Source organism: Carcharhinus amblyrhynchos, chromosome 5, assembly GCF_965287045.1.
Source record: "Carcharhinus amblyrhynchos chromosome 5, sCarAmb.v2.hapA, whole genome shotgun sequence".
Taxonomy (NCBI): Eukaryota; Metazoa; Chordata; class Chondrichthyes; order Carcharhiniformes; family Carcharhinidae; genus Carcharhinus; species Carcharhinus amblyrhynchos.
This window is the reverse complement of record NC_137328.1, coordinates 68,427,507-68,451,029: the sequence shown is the minus strand read 5'-3', so window position 1 is coordinate 68,451,029 and position 23,523 is coordinate 68,427,507. Positions and strand designations below refer to the sequence as shown.

The 23,523-nt window shown below is 42.3% G+C and overlaps 1 protein-coding gene across 1 annotated transcript in view; it reads left to right on the top strand.

Moving 5' to 3' along the window:
* Positions 1 to 5,086: 5,086 nt before the first annotated feature.
* The window catches only part of srfbp1 (serum response factor binding protein 1), a 202,637-nt gene continuing 184,200 nt past the window's right edge, over positions 5,087 to 23,523 (top strand). Inside the window, exon 1 of the mRNA XM_080188964.1 lies at positions 5,087 to 5,466. Coding sequence (XP_080045090.1) covers positions 5,428 to 5,466 — 39 coding nt within the window. The 5' untranslated portion in view covers positions 5,087 to 5,427. The remainder of the gene's footprint in view (positions 5,467 to 23,523) is intronic.

Genomic DNA, 23,523 nt, shown 5'->3' with positions numbered 1-23,523 from the left:
TTCATCAGCCCACTGGTCCAAATTGATTAAGATCCTGTTGCAATCCTAGACAACCTTCTTCACTGTCTACAGTCTTGATGTCATCTGCAAACTTAGAAACCATGCCTCCGAAATTCTCATCCAAAACATTAATATAAATGACAAATAACTGCGGACCCAGTGCCGATCCCTGAGGCACACCACTGGTCACGGACCTCCAGTTTGAAAAAAACCCTCTACAAACACCCTGTCTTCTGTGATCAAGGCAATTTTGTATCAATTTGGCTACCTCACCCTGGATCCCATGAGCAGCGGCATTACATCACATAAATGTTACTTGTTAAAAAATGAGTAGCTTCAGAACACTGGAAGATGGTAAACTAAGTTCTTTATTTATGAAGCGGGACAGAATATACTTCAGTCCATACAGAGGAGAAATGACAATTTACAGAAGGACATTAATAAATTTGAAAAATTCATAATCAATTAGCAAATTAAGCTAAATGTAGATTAATGTGAGGTATAACGTTTTGGTAGGGAGAATTGGAGCTCACTTATTACTTGGGAGGTTGAGCTTTGGTCGGGTAGAAGAACAAAAGATCTCCAAATACAAATACATCAATTACTAAAAGTTGTGTTACATGTTAGGGAGGCCACCAAGCACTCGATTTTATTTCCAGGGGGATATAATTGAAAGTAAGGAAGCTGTGCACAACCTGTATCGAACCTTGGTTAGATCACAGTTAGAGTATTGTGTTCAGTTCTGGTCATATAATAGCATAGAGGCACTGCAGAGAGTGCAGAAAATTTACAAAGATGGTATCAGAATACATCTGCCATGGTGGAATTTGAACCCAGGTCCCCAAAGCATTACCCGGTGTCTCTTTATTATTAGCCCAGTAAAAATATCACTATGCCATCAAATTCCCTTGGGACAAAAAGGGATGTGCAATAAACATTGTCTACAAATAAATTATTAAAATTCCAAATAGTGAATTAAGCTGCATTTTTAGGAAGTTTCAAGTTAGGAATTAATTTAGATTCAAAGAGTTATCAAATGATGCAACACAGAAAGTTGCATTTGGGCCAATGTGTTTGTGATAGTTCTTTGAAAAAGCTAACTAATCTGTCCCCTTTCCCTGCCCTTTCCCCATAGCCCTACAAGTTTTCCCTTTAGAAATAATTATCCAATTCATTTTGAAAGTTATTGTTGAACCTGCTTCCACCACCTTTCAAGCCGTGCACTCCAGATCATAACTACTTACTGCATTAAAAAATTCTCACGTCACCACTTACTCTTTTGCCAATTTCCTTTAAATGGTGTCTTGTAGTTGCCAACAGTTTTGCCACTATACACAGTTTTTCCTTACTTATTGATACACACCATGATTTTGAACACCTCTATTAAGTTTTCCTCCAATCTTTTCTGATCCAAGGAGAACAATCTCAGCCTCTCCAGTCTATCTCTACATGGTTGAAGTCTTTCATTCCTGGTACCTTTCCAGGAAATATCCCTTGTAGCCTTTCTAAGGTTTTGATATCTTTCCTGTGGAATTAGACATAATAATCCAGCTGGGGCCTAACCAGTGATCTACAAATATTTAGCATAACTTATTTGCTTGTGTATTCTTCTTCTAAAGCCAATGATCCTCTTTTAAAAAAAACAGTTCTCTGAACTTGTCCTGCCACCTTCAAAGATTTGTGTGTGCACAACTCTGGATCTTTCTGTTCCGGTGCCCTATTTAAAATTGTACCACTTAGTTGCTATTGCCTTTCCTTGCCCATCCTAACAAATGCAACGCTTCACACTTTTCTGCGTTAAATTATATCTGTAATATGTCTCCCCATTTCTGTTGATGTCCTTCTGAAGTCCATTACTGTCCTTATCATTATTTCCTATATTTGAGTTGGTGACCTATAAACATTGAAATTATGCTTTCTATATCCAGGTTATTAAATGAACAGTGGTACTAATACAGGCCCATGGAGAACATCACTGTCCACTTCCAGTCTAAAGAACAGTACTTTTTTTTGTCTCTTAGAAAATATCACATTAGAAGAACAAACAAAGGATCTTTTCTTTGTTTATTTCGTGATCCATTTTCTTTTTTCTCCCGCTTAAGAACATAAGAACATAAGAAATAGGAGCAGGAGTAGGCCATCTAGCCCTTCGAGCCTGCCTCGCCATTCAGTAAGATCATGGCTGATCTGTCGCTGCTCAGTTCCACTTTCCCGCCCTCTCCCCATAACCCTTAATCCCCTCTCTTATCAAAAACCCATCAACCCGCGTCTTAAAAATATTTAGCGAGGCAGCCTCCACCACTTCAACAGGCAGAGAATTCCAGAGATTCACCACCCTTTGAGTGAAGAAGTTCCTCCTCAACTCCGTTCTAAACCGCCCCCCTTTTATCTTGAGGCTGTGCCCCCTAGTCCTACTGTCTTTTTTGAGCAGGAAGAGTCTCTCCACCTCTATCCTATCCATCCCATTCATCAGCTTAAACGTCTCAATGAGATCTCCCCTCATTCTTCTAAACTCTAATGAGTACAAGCCCAGTTTATTCAGCCTCTCCTCATAGCTCAACCCCCTCAACACCGGTATCAGCCTAGTAAACCTCCTCTGCACTCCCTCCAAGGCCAAAATATCTTTGCGCAGGTGCGGCGCCCAAAACTGCACACAGTACTCCAGCTGCGGCCTCACCAATGCCCTATACAGCTGCAGCAAGACCTCCCTACTTTTATATTCAATCCCCCTCGCTATGAAGGCCAGCATCCCATTCGCCTTCCTGACCACCTGCTGCACCTGCAAGCTGGGTTTTTGCGACTCATGCACAAGGACCCCGAGGTCCCTCTGCACCGTCGCCTGCTGCAGTTTTTTGCCCCGTAAGTAATAGTCCTTCCTACCATTCTTCCTACCAAAGTGGACCACCTCACACCTGCCAACATTAAATTCCATTTGCCATTTCCTGGCCCATTCGCCCAGCCTATCTAGATCCTTCTGCAGACTCTCCACACCCTCCGCACAATTTGCCGTTCCCCCAATCTTGGTGTCATCCGCAAATTTCGACACCCTACACTCGGTTCCCTCCTCCAGATCATCTATATAAATGGTAAAAAGCTGAGGCCCCAGCACCGACCCCTGGGGCACTCCACTAGTCACCATCCGCCAATCCGAATAGCACCCGTTGACCCCCACTCTCTGCCTCCTATTTGACAACCAATCCTCTATCCACGCTAATACCCTGCCCCCAACTCCATGTCCCTCAACCTTCTGCAATAACCTCTTATGAGGTACTTTGTCAAACGCCTTCTGAAAATCTAGAAAGACCACATCCACCGGCTTTCCTCTATCCACCGCCCTAGACACATCCTCATAGAACTCCAGTAAATTTGTCAGACACGACTTCCCTTTAATGAAACCGTGCTGCGTCTGCTCTATCAAGCAATTCCCTTCAAGATGCCTCGCAATTTCCTCGTTAATGACAGATTCTAACATTTTACCTACCACAGACGTTAAACTAACCGGCCTATAATTCCCCGCCTTTTGCCTGGCACCCTTCTTAAACAACGGCGTAACATTAGCCATTTTCCAATCATCCGGCACTTCCCCGGAATCCAGCGACGTCTGGAAAATAACCACCAATGCATCCACTATCACCTCCGCCATTTCTTTCAGAACCCTCGGATGCATTCCATCCGGTCCTGGGGACTTGTCCACAATCAGCCCCTCCAGTCTGTCGAGCACCGCCTCTCTAGTAACAGTAATGTCATTAAGACCCTCCAGTCCTACCACCTTTCCATCGCTAACACCCGGCAAATTATTCACGTCCTCCTCCGTGAAGACAGAAACAAAAAAGTTATTCAATACCTCAGCCATATCCCCATCCCCTACCACTAGGTTCCCTTTCTCATCCTCTAAAGGACCAACATTCACCCTAGCCAGCCTCTCTTCATTGCAGCATTGGCAACATTTGCTTTTACAGTGAAGACAGATGCAGAGTATTTATTTAGTACCTCTGCTTCTAGAAGAAAGTCTCATTTTTGGTCCCGAACTGGTTCAATTTTTTAAAATTTACTCATTCTTTTATTATTTATATGCTTATAGCAGACTTTTAGGTATCATTTTATGTCGTCCTTTAATCGATTGTCATAGTCTCTTTATCTCATGTTTCTTTTCAGTTCTCTGTACTCAGCTTAGGTTGTATCAAGAATTTGAAATATATTTTTGTTTCATTTTAATTTCTATATCATTAGTCATCCAGAGAACAATCGCTTTCTTTTCTCATCATGGGATTGTGTCCAGAACGTTTCCAAACTCTCTTCTTTGAAGGTCTGCCATTGCTCAATTATTGTTTTACCCAATCTTCATCTACCATCCACTTGGACCAGTCATTTTCTCAACTTTCTGACCTCAGCTCTGCTACAGTTGAATGTTTCCACATTTGATTTTTCTTTGCCTTTTTTTATAACTATTTCCCAAATCCCACTAATACATGTCTAACGCTAGAGATTTTGTATTGCAGTGGTTTGGATACTGGACTACCAACTTACAGGTATTAATTTTAAATTCCAGCCTAGGCACAATGAGCCAGATAGTCTCCAACTGTGCTTCTATAATTCTAAATTGTGAAATTGAGCACAATAAATCTGAGGATCTATAGGTGTAAAATCAGCACGAAAACTACTATTCTGCTGTAAAGCTGAACTCGTTCTACTAATGTTCTACAGAAAATACTGGAAATTTCAGCAGCTCTGACGAAGGGTTGGCTCTAATCTCTCTCCACAGATGCTGCCAGGCCGGCTGAGATTTTCCACCATTTTCTGTTTTTGTTTCAGATTCCAGCATCCGCAGTAATTTGCTTTTATTTTGTTACACTGATGTTCTCCACCTGGTGCAGCTGCATATGATCCCTATCACAAACATTGTTCCGACCGGAATGAATGTCTTACAGAGAGAAACTGTCAGAGTTATAGAGGTTTACAGCATGGAATGAACTCGTGTAACACAAACTGAAAAAATAAATTACAGCACCTACCCTTATCCTTGACGTTACTTCTAATTTGAGCAATTAAAAAATATCATTATATATTTTAAAACCACGTTGTATTTTTTTTAAGGCTCAATCTTCTCCAACTACTAGAAGTCAGTTATTTTGACAGTGCTGGATCGCAGAACTGACCCTGTCAGGTTGCCGTCCGCATGCAGATCAGACCGGAACGAGGGGGTTTCCGGAACAACAGCGTGAGCTCCGGCCTGAATCCCACTGAGCAACAGCGCGAGCTCCATCCCCCGTGCCGCTGAGCTGGGCGCGAGCTCCATCCCCCGTCCCGCTGAGCTGGGCGCGAGCCCCGAACTCTGTCTCGCTGAGCTGGGCGCGAGCTCCGACCCCCGTCACACTGAGCAGAACGCGAGCTCCAAGCTCCGTCACGCTGAGCAACAGCGCGGGTAGCATGGCCACGGAGGTGCTGCCGATGAATGTGAACAATGAGGTGAGTGAAGGCACCGTGAGGCTGTTGAATGGATGCAGAATCTGTAGCCGGTTTATGGGTATTCTACGTTTACCGTGTTGGGCCGAGGTGGGTGATACGATTATTTTCCGGCCTATTTTCTGTTAATCCGATTTGACAGTCACCTCGAGACGTTTTTGCCATGTTAAAGGAACAATTTTTATCAGTCCGATTTAGTGCTGGCCTCTTCTGGACCGCTTTGCATGATCAGCTGCACGCATGCTGTGTCAGACGGCATGGAGAAGGCCCACATGACAAATTGTAGTTGTCAAACGAAGTTGGCATATTTATGGTGCCAATAAATAAAACAAAGAACTGGAAATATTCAGCAGACCTGGAGAGAGGGTAGACAAGAGTTAATGATTCCATTTGGTGAGTTTTCTTTTGTCCGAACTGGTAAAGGTTAGGGCCGGAACAGGTTTTCAGTAAATGCAGTAAAAAGTCTGACAACACCAGGTTTAAGTCCAACCGATTTATTTGATAGTAAACTCACAAGCTTTCGAGGTTAAGCTCTTCTTCAGGTGAATGGAGAGTTCTGGCTTCAGAGCATATAAAGCACAGACAGATTACTGATTAGAATGCGAATCTTTACACCTAACCTGCCGTTCAAACGTTCTCCAAGGCAGCCTTCACGACACACGACAGCGCAGAGTCGCTGCACAGCAGAGTGAAGACGGGGATGGGGGGGGGGTGGTTAAAACATGTTAAAGCTGTCGAACTTTCCAGTTCTGGCAAAAGATCACCGATCTGAATACCTAATTCCTGTTTTTATTTGCTTTATTATTGTCACGTGTTAGTATACAGTGAAAAGTATTGTTTCTTGCACGCTATGCAGACAAAGCATACCGTTCATAGAGAAGGGAATAAGAGTCATAGGTAGGGTATAAAGAAAGATCAACTTAATGCAAGGTAAGTCCATTCAAAAGTCTGATAGTAGCAGGGAAGAAGCTGTTCTTGAGTCCATTAGTACATGACCTCAGACTTCTGTAACTTTTTCCTGAAGGGTGAAGGTAGAAGAGTGAATGTCCGGTGTGTGTGGTGCCCTTAATTATGCTGGCTGCTTTGCCGTGGTAGTGGGAAATGTAGACAAAGTCAATGGATGGGAGGCTGGGTTGAACGATGGCGGGGAGGGTGCAGGGGTATGGGGAATTGCAAAATCAAAAGTAAAAGAGAGGGTATGAATGCAGGTTAAAGTTGAGGACATTCTACCAGTTAAAGGAGTAGAGGGCATGGGAGAGGTTAGTAGCGTTTCAACAAATTGAGTCCAGATAAAGGCTGGCATAAAGACACTTTACGTGAATGCACGAAGCATTTGAAACAAAGTGAATGAGTGGATGGCACAAATCAGCACAAATGGGTACGATCTGGTGGCTGTTACGGAAATGTGGTTGCAGGGTGACCAGGACTGGGAACTGAATATCCAGGGGTATCAGACATTTAGGAAGGATAGACAGGAGGAAAGAGGAGGTGGGGTAACTTTGTTAATAAAGGATAATATCAGGGCAATAGTGAGAAATGATATAGGCTCCAAGAAGCAAAATGTGGAATTGTTGTGGGTGGAGATAAGGAATAGTAAGGGGAGAAAGTCACTGGTGGGTGTGGTCTATAGGCCCCCAAATAATAACTTTGAGGTGGGGCGAGCGATAAACAAGCAAATAATTGATGCATGCAAAAACGGAACGGCGATAACCATGAGGGATTTTAACCTGCATATTGATTGGTTGACTCAAGTCGGACGTGGTGGACTTGAGGAAGAGTTCTTGGAATGCTGTCAGGATAGTTTCCTAGAACAGTATGTTACAGAACCTACGAGGGAGCGAGTTATCTTAGATCTGGTACTGTGTAACAAGGCAGGTAGAATTAGGGATCTTCTTGTGAGGGATCCTCTTGGGATGAGTGATCACAATCTGGTTGAATTTCTGATCCAGATAGAGGGTGAGAAAGTAGGATCCCAAACCTCTGCTTGAACAGAGGGGAGTATGATAGGATGAGGGCAGAATTGGCTAATGTAGACTGGGGGCGCAGACTGGTTGGTAGGACAGTGGAGGATTTTTAAGGAGATTTTTTTCAGTACTCAGCAAAAATATATTCCGGTGATAAAGAAGGACTGTTAGAAAAGTGCTAACCAGTTGTGGAAAATGAAGGAAATAGAGTATTAAATTAAAAACCGATGCGTACAGAGTGGCTAAAAATAGTGGGGAATTAGAAGATTGGGAAAGATTTGAAAAAACAACAAAGAATGACTAAGAGAGCAATAAAAGGAAGGAAAGAAAGAGTATGAAACTAAACTAGCTCTAAATATAAAAAATGACAGTAAACGTTTTTACAAATATATCAAGAAGAAGAGAGTGGCTAGAGTGAATGTTGGGCCCTTGGAGGACGAGGGGGGATGTTTAATGGTGGGAAACGAGGAAATGGTTGAGACTTTAAATAAGTTTTTTGTGTCAGTCTTCATAGTGGAGGACACAAATAGCTTACCGAATATTAAAGATAGAGGGTTGGTGGGAGATGAGATCCTTAATACAATTACTGTTACTAAAGAAGTAGTGTTTGGTAGACTAATTGGACTGAAGGTAGACAAGTCCCCGGGATGGGATGGAATGCATCCCAGGTACTGAAAGAAATGGCAGAAGTAATAGCAGACGCATTAGTAGTTATTTACGAAAATTCACTGGACTCTGGGGAAGTGCCGGCGGATTGGAAAACAGTTACTGTTACAGCGCTATTTAAAAAAGGTAGTAGACAAAAGGCGGGTAACTACATGCCGGTTAACTTAACGTCTGCAGTTGGGAAAATGCTAGAATCCATCATTGAAGAAGAAATAGCAGGACACCTGGAAAAGAACGGTTCAATCAAGCAGACGCAGCATGGATTCATGAAGGGAAAGTCATTTTTGACAAAGTTACTGGATTTTTATGAAGATGTGACTAGTGCGGTAGACAGAGGTGAACCAGTGGATGTGGTGTTCTTAGATTTCCAGAAGGCATTCGATAAGGTGCCTCACAAAAGGTTGCTGCAGAAGGTTAGGATACACAGAGTTGGGGGTAAAGTGTTAGCGTGGATTGAGGATTGGCTATCTAACAGGAAGCAGAGAGTTGGAATAAATGGGTGCTTTTCTGGTTGGCAGTTGGTGACTAGTGGCATGCCGCAGGGATTGGTGCTGGGGCCTCAACTGTTTACCATATACATAGACGACCTGGAGGAGGGGGCTGAATGTAGGGAAACAAAGTTTGCTGATGACACGAAGATGAGTGGAAAAGCGAATTGCATGGAGGATGCGGAAAGTCTGCAGAGAGATTTGGATAGGCTAAGTGAGTGGGCGAGGACCTGGCAGATGGAGTATAACGTTGGCAAATGTGAGGTTATCCACTTCGGAAGAAACAATAGAAGGATGGAATATTATTTAAATGGTGGAAAGTTGCAGTATGCTACTGTGCAGAGGGACCTGGGGGTCCTTGTGCATGAATCGCAAAAACTCAGTCTGCAGGTGCAGCAGGTGATCAAGAAGGGGAATGGAATGTTGGCCCTTATCGCGAGGAGGATAGAATATAAAAGTAGGGAGGTCTTACTGCAACTGTACAGGGTACTGGTGAGGCAGCAACTGGAGTACTGTGTGCAATTTGGGTCCCCTTAGTTGCGAAAGGATATATTGGCCTTGGAGGGAGTACAAAGAAGGTTCACCAGATTGATACCAGAGATGAGGGGGTCAGCTTGTGAGGAGAGATTGAGTAGATTGGGCCTGTACTTGTTGGAGTTTAGAAAGCTGAGGGGGGATCTTATAGAGACTTAAGATAATGAAGGGGCTAGATAGGGTAGAGGTAGAGAGATTCTTTCCACTTAGAAAGGAAACCAGAACTAGAGGGCACAGCCTCAAAATAAGGTGGGGGGGGGGTGCAGTTTAGAACAGAGTTGAGGAGGAACTTCTTCTCTCACAGGGTGGTGAATCTCTGGAATTCTCTGCCCATTGAAGTGGTGGAGGCTACCTCGTTGAATATGTTTAAGTCACGGGTAGATAGATTTCTGATCGATAAGGGAATTAAGGGTTATGGGGAGCAGGCAGGTAAGTGGAACTGATCCACTTCAGATCAGCCATTATCTTATTGAATGGCGGGGCAGGCTTGAGGGGCTAGGTGGCCTACTCCTGCTCCTATTTCTTATGTTCTTATGATTGGGCGACATTGATGACCTTTTGTAGTTCCTTGTCTTGGGCAGAGCAGGAGCCATACCAAGCTGTGATATAACCAGAAAGAATGCTTTCTATGGTGCATCTGTAAAAGTTGGTGAGAGTTGTAGCTGACGTGCCAAATTTCCTTAGTCTTCTGAGAAAGTAGAGGCATTGGTGGACTTTCTTAACTATAGTATTGGCATGAGGGACCAGGACAGGCTGTTGGTGATCGGGACATCTAAAAACTTGAAGCTTCAACCCTTTCTACTTCGTCCCCATGGATGTAGACGGGCATAATCTCCCTTGTGCTTCCTGAAGTCGATGACAATCTCCTTCGTTTTGTTGACATTGAGGGAGAGATTATTGTTGCTGCACCAGTTCACCAGATTATCTAACACGTTCCTGTACATCTTATCATTGTTTGAGATTTCTGTCTCCACAGATGCTACCAGTTCTGCTGAATGTTTCCAACTTATTCTGTTTTTATTTCGGATTTCAAGCATCCACGGTATTTTACACTGTTGCCAAGTTTCAGCTAGCAGGAGAACGGCATGTTTACTTTGGTCTCTATTTTTAACAATATACAAATACCTAAAACTCTGAAACCCACCTGACTTCCTATGGTTAAATAAGTTATTTTAATTTCCCGTCCATTTGTGTACTTAACATAAATAGGAGCAGTTGTTGGACATACTTCAGTCTACCACATCAACTCCACTTTCCCATCCTATCCCTGCACCCCTTGATTCCCTGAATGCTGAAAAACCTTGCAATCTCAGTCATGAATATATTAGTAAGTATTTACGCCACTCCAGGAGATAAAATTCCAAAAATGCTCAATCCTCTTGAGTACAATGAAAAAAAGACAGGTATTCATATCGCACCTTTCATAATCTCGGAGCATCTTTTTAGTTCTTCACAATTAATGAAGTGTTTGTAGGAAAGAGCAGCTAATTTGCATACAGCAAACTCCCACAAGCAGCAATATGATAACCAAACAGGCTGTTTCAGTGATGTTGATTGAGGGATGAATATTGACCAGGACATCAAGGATAACACCCCTGCTCTTTTACAAAATAGTCCCTTGGGTTCTTTACTTTGATGGAACTTCTGTTTAATGTCTTACCCAAAAGATGGCAATTCTGATAATGCAGTGCTTCCTCGGTACTACCCTGCACTGTCAGCCTTGATTTTTCATGTCCAAGTCCTGGAGTAGGACTTGATTCCACAACTTTCTGACTCCGAGGTAAGAATGCTATCAGCTGAGCCTCAGCTGACCCATGGGCATTAAATTTGCCAAATAGTTTTTTCCTAACCACTTGCAGAGTGCCACCTTCCTCCTGTTCCTTACAAGAGAGAGAAGGAATTCATACCCTTCAGTTCCCTATCAGAGAGAGGAGTTAGTACATTCAGTCATCTCTTCTAGTGATAGCGTCAAAAAAAATGCATTTTTCTAAGATTAATCATTAAATGTTTTTCACACAAAACCTTTGTTTTGGGAATTTTGGTTTCATTTGAAGTAGAAATTTGTATTTAAGAAGGCTGGATGCTTCATACTTTTTTCCCACCCCTCATTAAAAAGTATGTGTGTCATTCACTTGATGAGGAGATGAATTGTTGATCCCATGCTCCAGCTACTAATAAATGTGAATAAGTATATGTGTTGAGATGGAACATGAGTGCTGCTCATCCCTAATTGCCCTTGAGAAGGTGATGGTGAACTGCTGCTGTGCATCTGGTGTAGGTGCACCCACAGTGATGTTTGGAAGAAAGTTCCAGGATTTTGACCCAGTGACCATGAAGGAACAACGATATAGTTCCCAGTCAGGGTGGTATGTGACTTTGTGGAGAGCTTGCAGATGGTGGTGTTCCCATGCAATTGCTGCCATTGCTTTTTTAATACTAGTTGTTGTGGGTTTGGAAGCTGCTGTTGAAAGAGCCTTGATGAGCAGCTGCAATGCTTCTTGTAGATGGTGCATGCTGCTGATACTGTGCATCAGTGATGGAAGGGGTACCAGTCAAAAGGGCTGCTTTGACCTGTATGGTGTCGGGCTTCTTGAGTGCTGTTGGAGCTACTCATCCAGGGAAGTGGAGATTATTCCATTCCACTGTTGACTTGAGCCTTGTAGATGGTGGGCAAATGCTGCAGAGAGAAGAGGTGAGTTACTCACTGCAAAACTCCCAGCCTTTGACCTGCTGTCCTGGCCACAGTATTTATATGGCTAGTCTAGTATAGTTTGTGAAATTGTTAATGATGAGGGATTTATTAAGCATCCTTTATGATCTTAGGATGTGGCAAATCATTTCACAGCTGATGAGGTACTTCAAATTCTCGTCACTATTATAATGAAGGAAAAATGTCAGTTGTGGGCTCAGTTTGCACCACTTGTCTCAAGACAAAGTTGTGGGTTTTTATCCCACTTCAAAGTTTGAGTACCACAGTTTAGCACAGTATCGATGAAGGACTGCACTTCTGGAAGCATCATGAGGCATGCAACCAGGGCGCTTATCTGACCACTCTGGATGTAAAAGACCCCAAGGCACGACTTTGAAGAAAAGCAGTGGAGTTATTCCTATCAGCATTGTGATAAATTGATGACTCTGGTTAGCACTACTGCCTCACAGCGCCATGGATTTGATTCCTCGCTTGGGTGACTGTCTGTGTGAAGTTTGTGCATTCTCCCCATGTCTGCTTGAGTTTCCTCTGGGTGCTCTGGTTTCCTCCCACAGTCCGAAAGATGTGCTGGTTAGGTGCATTGGCTTTGCTAAATTCTCCCTCAGTGTACCCGAACAGGTGCCGAAGTGTGGCGACTAAGGGATTTTCTCTAGCTTCATTGCAGCTTGCTTGTGGTACCAACAAATAAAACTAAAACTTGTCTGGTCATTGCCATGTTACTGTCTGTGGCAGTTTACCTCGTGCAAAGTGGCTACCATGTTTTTAACCACAAGAACGTCTACACTTCAAAAAAGATGAATTACTGTAAACTCTTTTGGGATGTCATGTGTTTGTAAAAAGCACTTTTTTCATCAAATTTGTGCAAAGGTTTCTAAACTGCAGTAGATGAAAGACCACATCAGTTTTAGTGGTGCCCGAAGGTTAGTTATTGGACATGCAATCTGCTTTCTTCAAGTAGTCAAATGGTGCCATTTTTGCACAGGGAGGCAGTCAGGACCTCTGTTTAATGTCTCTTCCAACAAGCTTTGTCTCTATCAGTATAGCACTCATTCGGTACTGCACCGAAACATCAGCTAGGTAATGTATTAATAGTCTCTGGAGAAGGACTTGCAGCTATGGTCTGCAGGTACCATTCTGATACATATAGTTGTAGCTAGTGAGTCACCTCACTTGCATAATTTATTCTCTTGCATGACAATTCTGAGTGCACAAGGTTACAAGGAGAAGGGTGGGGATGAAGAGGGATGGTACTGAGTTGCTCATTGTGCCTGCATCAACACTCAATGAGCCAAATGCTGCAACAATTCCTGTAGACTCTTCTAGCTCCTGTACCGTTGTCTTGTGTTTCCAACAGCACCCTCCTTTGCCTCACTTACATGCTTCCCGAAAGCAACCAAAAACTCACTAGGTCATGGTAAATGTGGAACGTGACAACAGTAGGCTCTATCTCCCTGCCTCCTTTGTCAACCCATCCACTGTTTCTGATTTGTCACACTGCTTGTCTGACATCTAATATGTCGAAGAACAAATTTCCTTCAGTTAAACATTCTGATAGCCACAAACCACTGCTTATGTTCCCAAGCCACTGACTCCATACCTTTTCCTACCAACTGCTGGTGCTGGACTAAAACTGTTCACAACCTCGGTGTTGTATTTGTCCTTGGGATGATTTTCTGACTACACGTCTGCTCCATCACCAAGACCTTTGCCTCCTTTAAAGTTGCCACAAACTTCCCCTGCTTCATCACATCTGCTGAAACCATCGTCCATGGCTTCGCTACCTCAGCTGTTCTAGTCAGCCTCTGATCTTGCACTGTGCATAAACTTGAGGTCATCTACAGCCTAACTTTCACCAAGTCCTGTTCAACTGTTAGCCCCGTACTCACTAAGTTCTATTGGTGCCTGATCCAGCAAATCTGTCAAGTTCTGAAATTTTGATCCGTGTTTTCGCATCTCCATTTCCTTGCCTCTCCATTTCTAACTTTCTCCAACCCTAAAATTGTCTATGTCTGTACTCCTCCAGCTCTGGCTTCATAAACATCCATGATTTTAATCTATTTATCTACTTCCTATTGCCTCTGCACTAAGCTCTGGAATTACTACTCTTCCCTACACTTCTCTTTTTATAAGCTCCTAAAACCCATCTCAGACCAAACTTTTCCAGTTCTATCACATATGAATAATATGCTGAACTTGTTCACCTGAATAAATCACTTGCAAATTGAGCCTATGACTTTCCCCTTGAGTATAAATTGGAGCTTTATTTCTCAGTGGACTTGCTGACGTTTGCTCATTCCACATTTGCTAAATTTCTTGTCATGTTTTTTATCATTTATAAAACAGCATAGTTGAAATTTTTTAAAAAACTACAGATTTGTCAGCATCTGTAAGGAGAAAGAACATAATATTTAAAACGTTAATCTGTCTCTTCTCTTTGCAGATGCTGAGGGACCTGTTGTGTATTTCAAGGAATTTACTACAAGAAGCTTATTTACAAAGGAATTTACAGTCTGGATAGAAAACAAATGGAAGATTTTGCACATAACTATTAGTCAGAAATGATTGACATTTTGTAGTCGGCTGCAATAAGTTTCTGAAATCCATCTTTTCTCCTCCAGTCTTTTTGCATGGCAACTTGATTTTTGCCATTTTGTGGTCACTGTAGAAATGATTTTTCTGTAACATCAGAATTATTCCCTGCAGTCAGCTAGAGATGTCAGTTAGCCAGATCAAAAACAAATTAAGGTTGCATGGATGCATATGCAGTACTGAAGGGGAACTGCATTATTGGATGCATTTGATGTTACCCCGTGTGTCTGTTGCCTTTGCCAAACTAGTTTTCTCTAAGGATGCTGCAGTTTTTGCTCTTCAAAATCGTGTTTTCCAGTGAAGCTTACGGCCCAAAGAAGGCTTACATATATGCAGTTCAAAGTCTTCATTTGGCTTGTTTAATGTACTGGTATCGATGCACTATACAGAAGGAGAAAAATTCATTGAGATCACTTCTTGTATTCACCTGCATAACATAGATATTCGTCTATGATGACCATACATCACAGCACTGGTCAAAAACTAATCAAAAGTTGACGCAAGTTAATGTAATTAACCTCTTGATTACCGTCATCTTTGCATCTTTTGTTGTTATATCACTCTTATAACAGCACTTCAGTGGTCAGAGAAGGAGGAGTTATCACAGTGTTGGCCAGAAGTAGACTTTAAGGATAATTTTGAAGTGGGAGAGCTGGCCAGGTGACCACTGGAATAGTGGAATCTGTAGATGACAAAGGCATGAACTAGAGTTTCGGCAGCAGATCAGTAAATGTGAAAGCTGGTGATGTTGTTGAAGTAGGTTGTTTGTGTAGAGGATGTAGTCAGATTCTGACATTGTGTTTCAGTAGGTTTCTGAATTCTCCATGTGACAGAGGCAGGGATTAAAGAAGGGGATGGAATTAATGTCAAGACTGTCAATTCTATGATTGGAGCTGAAATTGTTGGCATTGGCCTACCCAGGTGTTGAAAATTGTGCTTCATCGAGACTGAATGTCAGGTAAACGATAACCATGACAATGTAGAGGAGTTGAGTGGTGAAGTTCAGTTGGTGTTCTTGGCATATGTAGAAGCTCATCTTTTCTGATGTCACCAAGGGCACTATATGTTGAGGACAAGGACAGAACCAGGGTTAGATCTTTGGCAACTCCAGAATTAATGGTTTATTGTTGGGAGGAGAAACCTTTTGCTGGAGATACGAGGTATGAGTAAAACAGGGGAATGGTAGTGCCATTGAGTTGGTCCAACTAGAAGGGTGCTGGAGGTGCAAGGCATAGTTGACTTGTTACAAATCTGTGGAGAAGTCAATGAGTGTGAATTACTACAGTTGTTGAAACAATACAATTTCTGACCTCAATTAGGGTCATTTTAATACAATGGCAAAGCGAAAACTTGATCAATTCACCTATGGAGTTGCTGGAAGAATAAACATTCATTTAGGAGATGACCAATCATTCAGATGTTTGGGGCAATGGTTTGTAAAATAGGTGTCAAGGCTGAGGCTTTTTTGAGTAGTAGCTCTTGACAGAGAGGGGGCAGTACCTGATGAGAGAGAATAATTTTGATGGTATTTTGCATGGTATCCCATTTGTAGTAGGGCATCAAATGTCTTGTTGTTGACATAATATATTGGGATGTCATTTTTTTATGACAGTCAATCAGGTAACTAGTGACATTCCACAGGGATCAGTGCTAGAAAGTTTATGTTTGTAATATATATAAATGACTTGGAGGAAAACGTAGCTGGTCTAATTAGCAACTTTGCGGATGATGCTTAGATCATTTGAGCTGTGGATAGTGATGAATATTGTCAGAGAATACAACAGGATGTAGGCTGGAAAATTACGTGGAGAAATGGCAGATGGAATTTAATCCAGACAAATGCGAGGTGCTGTGTTTTGGTAGATCCAGTTCAGGTGAGAGCTATAAAATAAATGGCAGAACGATTAGGAGCAAAGACACACAGCAATCTGGGCATGTAGGTCCACAGACCCTTAAACGTGGCAGCACAAATGGAAAAGCTGTTGAAGAAAGCATATGGCATGCTTGCTTCCATTGGCTGGGGCATCGAGTATAAAAGTTGGCAGATTACCTTAGTTATGTAAAACATTGGTTAGGACACATTTGGAATACTGTGTCCAGTTCTGCTCACCACATTACCAGGAGGGCATCAAAACTTTGGAGAGAGGGCAGAAGAGGTATACCAGGATGTTTTCTGGTATGGAGGGTATTAGCTACGGGAAGAGATTGAATAAACTGGGATTGTTCTCCCTGGAAAGATGCAGGCTGAGGGGCGACCTGATAGAGGTTTATAAAATTTTAAGGAGTATAGATAGCATGAACAGGTGGAAGCTTTTTTTCCAGGGCAGAAATGACTATTACAAGGGGGAACAAGTCCAAGATAAGGTTGGGGAGGCAGTTTCAATGGGGATGTGCAGGGGGAAGTTTTTTAAACAGAAGGTGGTGCGGGCTTGGAATGCACTGCCAAGTGAGGAGGTTGAGGCAGCTACGTTAGCGGCATTTAAGATTTCTCTGGACAGACACATGAACAGATGGGGAATAGAGGGATACAGGTGGTTGGTCTAGGTAGGACAACATGATCGGTGCAGGCTTGGAGGGCTGAAGGGCCTGTTCCTGTACTGTACTGTAACTTTGTTGACTACTTCTGAAAAAATTGGCAGACAAGGCTACCCGAGCCAATGCAGTCAAACTCAGTTATGCCAGCCATGCTTGATTTCAGTTGAGTGCATGAATTTGTAAGTAAGTATTCCATAAACAAGTAATGCACGTCAGAATCTAGCAGTCATAAATTGGGGAGATCAGTCTGAAAGTGCTTGAGACATCATTGTGCCTTATCACACGGAATCTATATGTGACTGAATCTGATACCATTGAATGATTGTGAATGTGCAGATCTGTAACAAAGTTTTGTTGTAGAAACTAGATGGAAATGAAAATTGGAAGGTTCTTTAACAAGTGTGTGATTTGTAAAGCCATTATTGCATCTAGTGACAAGTTTGTGACTCTAGTAGCCACTCTGAATTCTGACTAATTAGACTACTCTCTTGGGTAATTGTGGCCAGTAGCTTTGTAGCATGTAGATTAATACTGTTCAGTTTTTTTAATTCATCACCACCAATTTATCACCATTCTGAGCTCACCAGTAACTGAGCTCCTATCAAGGCAGGGGCAGTTGTGACTTCCTGGCTTAATAAGTGGATCTCGGCCAAATTAGTGGGATCAGTTCTGGCATTCGGGGAGGTGGCACGGTAGCACAGTGCTTAGCACTGCTTCTTCACAGCTCCAGGGACCTGGGTTCAATTCCTGGCTCAGGTCACTGTCTGTGTGGAATTTGCACATTCTCCTCGTGTCTGCGTGGGTTTCCTCCCGGTGCTTCGGTTTCCTCCCACAATCCAAAGCTGTGCAGGTTAGGTTGATTGGCCATGCTAAAATTGCCCCTTAGTGTCCTGAAATGTGTAGGTTAGGGGGATTAGTGGGTAAAATATGAAGGGATATGGGGGTAGAGCCTGGGTGGGATTGTGGTCGGTGCAGACTCGATGGGCTGAAGGGTCTCTTTCGCACTGTAGGATTCTATGGTTGTTCTTGTATTTACAAGTGAATTTCCAGTTGACGTCCACCAACTGCCTAAAATTAAACTCAGTTAAATAATCAATTAGAACCATACCAGCATCACCTGGATGGCACACTGGTAGTGGGCAGCAGAGTGGCACAGTGGGTAGCACTGCTGCCTTAGAGCACCAGGGACTCGGGTTCAATTGCCAGCTTGGCTCACTGTGCGGAGTCTGCAAATTCTCCCTGTGTTGGTCTGCACGGGTTTGCTCCAGATGCTCCAGTTTCCTCCCACAGTTCGAAAGATGCGCTGGTTTGGTGCACTTGCTGTGCTAAATTCTCCGCCTCTCCCCATGTACCTGAACAAGCATTGGAGTGTGACGACTCGGGGATTTTCACAGTAACTTCATTGCAGTGTTAATGTAAGCCTACTTTTGACAATAAATAAACTTTCAAATCTTGATTTTTAAAATTCCCACCCTGGTAGGGAGATAAAGTAGTAAAGAAAGTGCGTTCCTTTATTGCACAAGGTATTGAATACAAAAGCAAGGATGTAATACTGGAACTATACAAAATGCTGGTTAGGACACAGGGAGCCTATTACATTTCTAACTTTTTCCAGGACTAATGAAAGATCACAGGTCTGAAGTATTAACTCTCTTTCTCTTACCTTAAGAGTTTTGTGTACAAATCTATGACCATATTAAAGGAAGAACAATTGTTCTGGAGAGTGCAAAGGACATTTACAAGAATGTTGCCAGGGCTGAAAACTTGCAGCTATGAGGAGAGATTAGGTAGTTTAGGGTTGTTTACTTTGTCGGGTGACGTGATTAATGTATATAATATTGAGAGGCCTCAGAGTGGGCAGGGAAGATTTGTTTCTCCTCACAGAAAGATCAGCTACTACAGGGTACAGATTTAAGTTGATTGGTAGAAGGATTAGAAGGGATATTAGGGAAAAACATTTTTACTCAGAGGATGGTAGGTGTCTGGAATTCACTGCCCCGGTTAGTGGTTGAGGCACTAACCGGGGTATCTGAATCTGCACCTGAAGTACTGCAGCCAGCAGGGCTATGGACAGGGTGCTGGAAAGTGGGATTAGAATGGATGGAAAGCTGTTTTTCAGCCAGCACCGGCCTAATGGGCTAAATGGCTTCTTCCTGTGCTGTAATCTTTCTACAGTTTCAGTGAATGAGGCTCCACATATATTCCTGTCTTCAATGATGTGGGAGCCCAGCACACTGTTGCAAAAGAAAAGAGTTGCAGCCACTCTCAGTCAGAGTATCAGTTGGTTGATCTATCTCAGCCTCCTGAGCTCTCACCTTGTAGATGCCAGTCTTCGGACGGTTTAGTTCACTCCATGTGATATCAGGAAATGGCTAAAGGCCTTGAATGTAGCAAAGGCTGTGGGCCATGACAACATTCTGGCTGTGTTACTGAATACATTCTGGCCCATAGCCAAGCTGTTCCAGTCCAGCTACTGCCGGGGAGATGCCTGGTTCTGTCCAAAAATGTTCAGATATATCCTGTCTGCAACAAACAGAACAAATATAATTTTGCCAATTATCACTCATTGGTGTACTTTCAACCAGGAAGGTGTTGTTGACAAGTGGCACTTATTTAGCAATGACCTGTTCAGAAAAAACTCATTTTGGGTTCTATCAGTGCTATTATACAGTATACCTCATTATAGAGGACTCGAAATGAGGTGAGAGTGACTGACCTTGATGTCAAGGCAGCATTTGATTATTGGAGGTCAATAATCTAAGAACCAAGTGTTCCATAAGGTAGTGTGCTAGGCCAACCACCTTCAGCTATGTCATCAATCATCTACCAGCCAACATATCTTAGTAGTAAAGATTGTTCACTTTAGTTTTGTACAGTATTCCATACTTTTTGTAATTCCATACTAGATAACATTCAAACTTGGTCTGTTGAGTGGAGTGGATGTTATTTGCCACTTAACTCCAAAACAATGGCAATGTCCAAAAAAAAGCATCTCCCTAAACATAACTCTTGACATGCAATTACATTACCTTTGCTGAATTCCCCACTATCAATATCCTGGGGGTTACTATTAACAAGGAACAACCAGAACAAGACTGGAAATTGTGTGGTGAATCCTTGAAACCTGTTTACCATCTATAAGGCACAAGCATTGCCGGGTTTAGGCATAAGCTAAACAAGCTACAGCTTAGGGCCTCACAAAATTTCAGAAGGTTTACAATGAAGAGAACATTTAAAAGCAGATACCAGAAAAGGAAAAAGAAAGCACCAGATTGAAGAGCAACTCAAAAAATTACCAAAAGTTGACAGTTACTTTACGCCCAAAACAGATAAGGATCCACAAACCCAAGGTGATCAGCAAAGTCCAAAACAACCACAGCCTTGTACCTCTGCTACTGAGACAAGAGTCTAGAATCTCAGCTGAGGAAAATACTGGAAGTGATGCAAATGTGTGCATTGCAGAGCCGACATCCACAGTTGAAACAACTTATTTTGTCAGCATTTTGTATGTAAATGCATCTTAAAATTATTTTAAAAATTACATTTAAGTATTGTTTCCAGGCTATACTATATTAATCTGAGAGCGATCAAGCCAACCAAATGATAAATATGTAATCAGTAAATGCAGTCATTTGAAAATAATTTGTATTTTTCGCTTTAAATACCTTCAATATTAGGTTAATAAACCTTTAATATAGGATAGGCTAAGTGAATGGGCGAGGATCTGGCAGATGGAGTATAACGTTGGCAAGTGTGAGGTTACTTCCACTTTGGAAGGAATAATAGTGAAATGGACTATTATTTAAATAGTGAAAAATTACAACATGCTACTGTGCAGAGGGACCTGGGAGTCCTTGTGCATGAATCGCAAAAACTCAGTTTACAGGTGATCAAGAAGGCAAATGGAATGTTGGCCTTTATCACGAGGGGAATGAAGTATAAAAGCAGGGGGGGGTCTTGCTGCAATTGTACAAGATACTGGTGAGGCCGTAACTAGAGTACTGTGTTCAATTTTGGTCCCCTTATTTACAAAAGGATATATTGGCTTTGGAGGGAGTGCAGAGAAGGTTCACCAGATTGATACCGGAGATGAGGGGGTTACCTTATAAGGAGAGATTGAGTAGATTGGGCCTGTACTTGTTGGAATTTAGAAGGCTGAGGGGAGATTGGATAGAGATATAAGATAATGAAGGGGCTAGACAGGGTAGAGGTGGAGAGATTCCACTTAAAAAGGAAACAAGAACTAGAGGGCACAGCTTCAAAATAAGGGGGAGTCAATTTAGAACAGAGTTGAGGAGGAACTTCTTCTCTCACAGGATAGTGAATCTTTGGCATTCTCTGCCCATTGAAGCAGTGGAGGCTACATCATTGAATATGTTTAAGTCACAGATAGATCATTTCCTTACTGGTCAGAAATCTAAGGATTATGGGGAGCAGGTGGGTAAGTGGAACTGAACCACTATCAGATCAGCCATGATCTTATTGAATGGTGGGGCAGGCTTGAGGGGCTAGGTGGCCTACTCCTCCTATTTCTTATGTTCTTATTAAATAATTAAAAGGCATAATTATGTTTTCAATTTTTTTGTGACGAGCCAAGGTCCTGTTTTGGTGTAACTTTTTAACAAGGGACCTCCAAGCTTTATATAGCTTAGGGCCTCACCAAGTCTAAATCCAGCACTAGGCAAAAGTGTGGCTCCAACAACACTTGAATTTGACGTCATAAGATGTAGGAATGATAGGCCATTTGGCTCATTGAGTCTACTCCATCATTCAGTGGGATTATGACTGATCTGATGTGATAATCCTCATCTCTGCTTTCCTGCCTATCCCATAACCCTTCACTCTCTTATTGATTTAAAATCTGTCTTATCTCAGCCTTGAACATATTAATGACCCAGCCTCTCCAGCCCACTGCAGTAAAGAATTTGTTAGATTCAATACCCTTTAAGAAGGAATTTCTCCTTGTCTGTCTTTAATGGGCAGCACTTTATTCTGAGATTGTGCCCTCTGGTCTTTGTTTCTCCTTGTGGGAGATTCTAACTCTCAGCATCACCCAAGACAAGGTGAGCTGCCACATTAAACGTTGGCTTCCTGCACCACTGATGCACAGTGGCAGTGGCAACTTTGTGCCATCTACAAGCTGCACTACAGCTATTTGCCAAGGCTCTGCTGACAACATATTCCAAACCCATGATCTTCACCATCTAGGAGGACAAGGGCAACAGACCCATAGAAACATTGCCATCTATAAGTTCCTCTCCAAGCCATACACCAACCTGATTTGAAATTATATCACTGTTCCTTTATTGTCACTTGGTCGAAATGCTGAAACTCGCTAGCAGCACAGTAGATTTACCTACAATACGTGGTCTGCAGCAGTTCATGAAGGTGCGTTAATACCACTGCTCAAGGGCAATTGAATGGCAATAAACGCTGCCCTTGCCCAATGATATTCATCCCAAGAGTAAATAAAAAGGAATGGCTCAAGCAAGGCTGGTTGTTATGGGTTTTGAAGAGCAATTGAGTGGTACAGGTGTTAAGGTGGACTGTGCCACAGCTTGAAATCTAATCTGAAAAATACTTGCAAGTCTGTCTTAAAAGCTGTTTCTGCAGGCTGATACTTTTCAGAGAGAATGCTTCTGTAACCACTATGAATGAGCATTTAAAGAATGATGCTTCCTGAGTGTGGTACTTTCTTGGTGAGATATGTTTTGCTGAAAGTTGGTTTTGTTCAGTTAAAAACAATCCTGCAATATTTTATTGATATCAGGACAAACTTCCAGTCATCATCTGCCTTTTTTTAAACAACATATCTGATGGGTGTATTTCAGTGAAATTTGGTGCACAAGTATGGCGCAAGGAAAAACTGATGAATTTTTGGCAAATATCAAGACCCTGGAATTTTTCAAAGCATTGAGAGATGAGGCAAATTGACTTTAATGATGTTTTGGACATATTTTAAATGTAGTTAGTTGCTTTAGAATGCTGTGCATTATCTGCTTCTTGGTGAAAGTTATCAAAGATGTCAAAATATTAAGAGTTTTTAGAGCAGATTGTTGGATGAGGATTAGCCTTGACGCTGCCTCAAGTTCTTTAAGTTATCTTCAGCTTTATAGTTGCAGAGCATCAATCGGGCAGTAAAAAGCCTACAGGAAGAGTTGCCAGCTCAACAATTATTCTTACGATGTGTGGTGGAGGTATACACTCTAAGCAAGTGAATAAGATGCTCATTAATTTGTTTTTAAAATTTGGTTGTGTGTGTATGTATGTGTGATATTAATTGTAGGCAACTCCTAGAATCAGAGTCCCTACAGTGCAGAAGAGGTCATCTGGCCCATTGAGCCCACACTGATGACAATCCTACCCAGGCCCTATCCTCTTAACTCCACCTATTTCTCCTGCCAATCTCCCTGATGTTAAAGGGTAATCTACCATGGCCAATACACCTAACTGGCACATCTTTGGAACGTGGGAGGAAACCTGAGCCCCGGAGGAAACCCATGCAGACACAGGATAAATGTGCAAACTCCAGCCACCTGAGGCTGGAATTGAACCCGTGTCCCTGGTGCTGTGA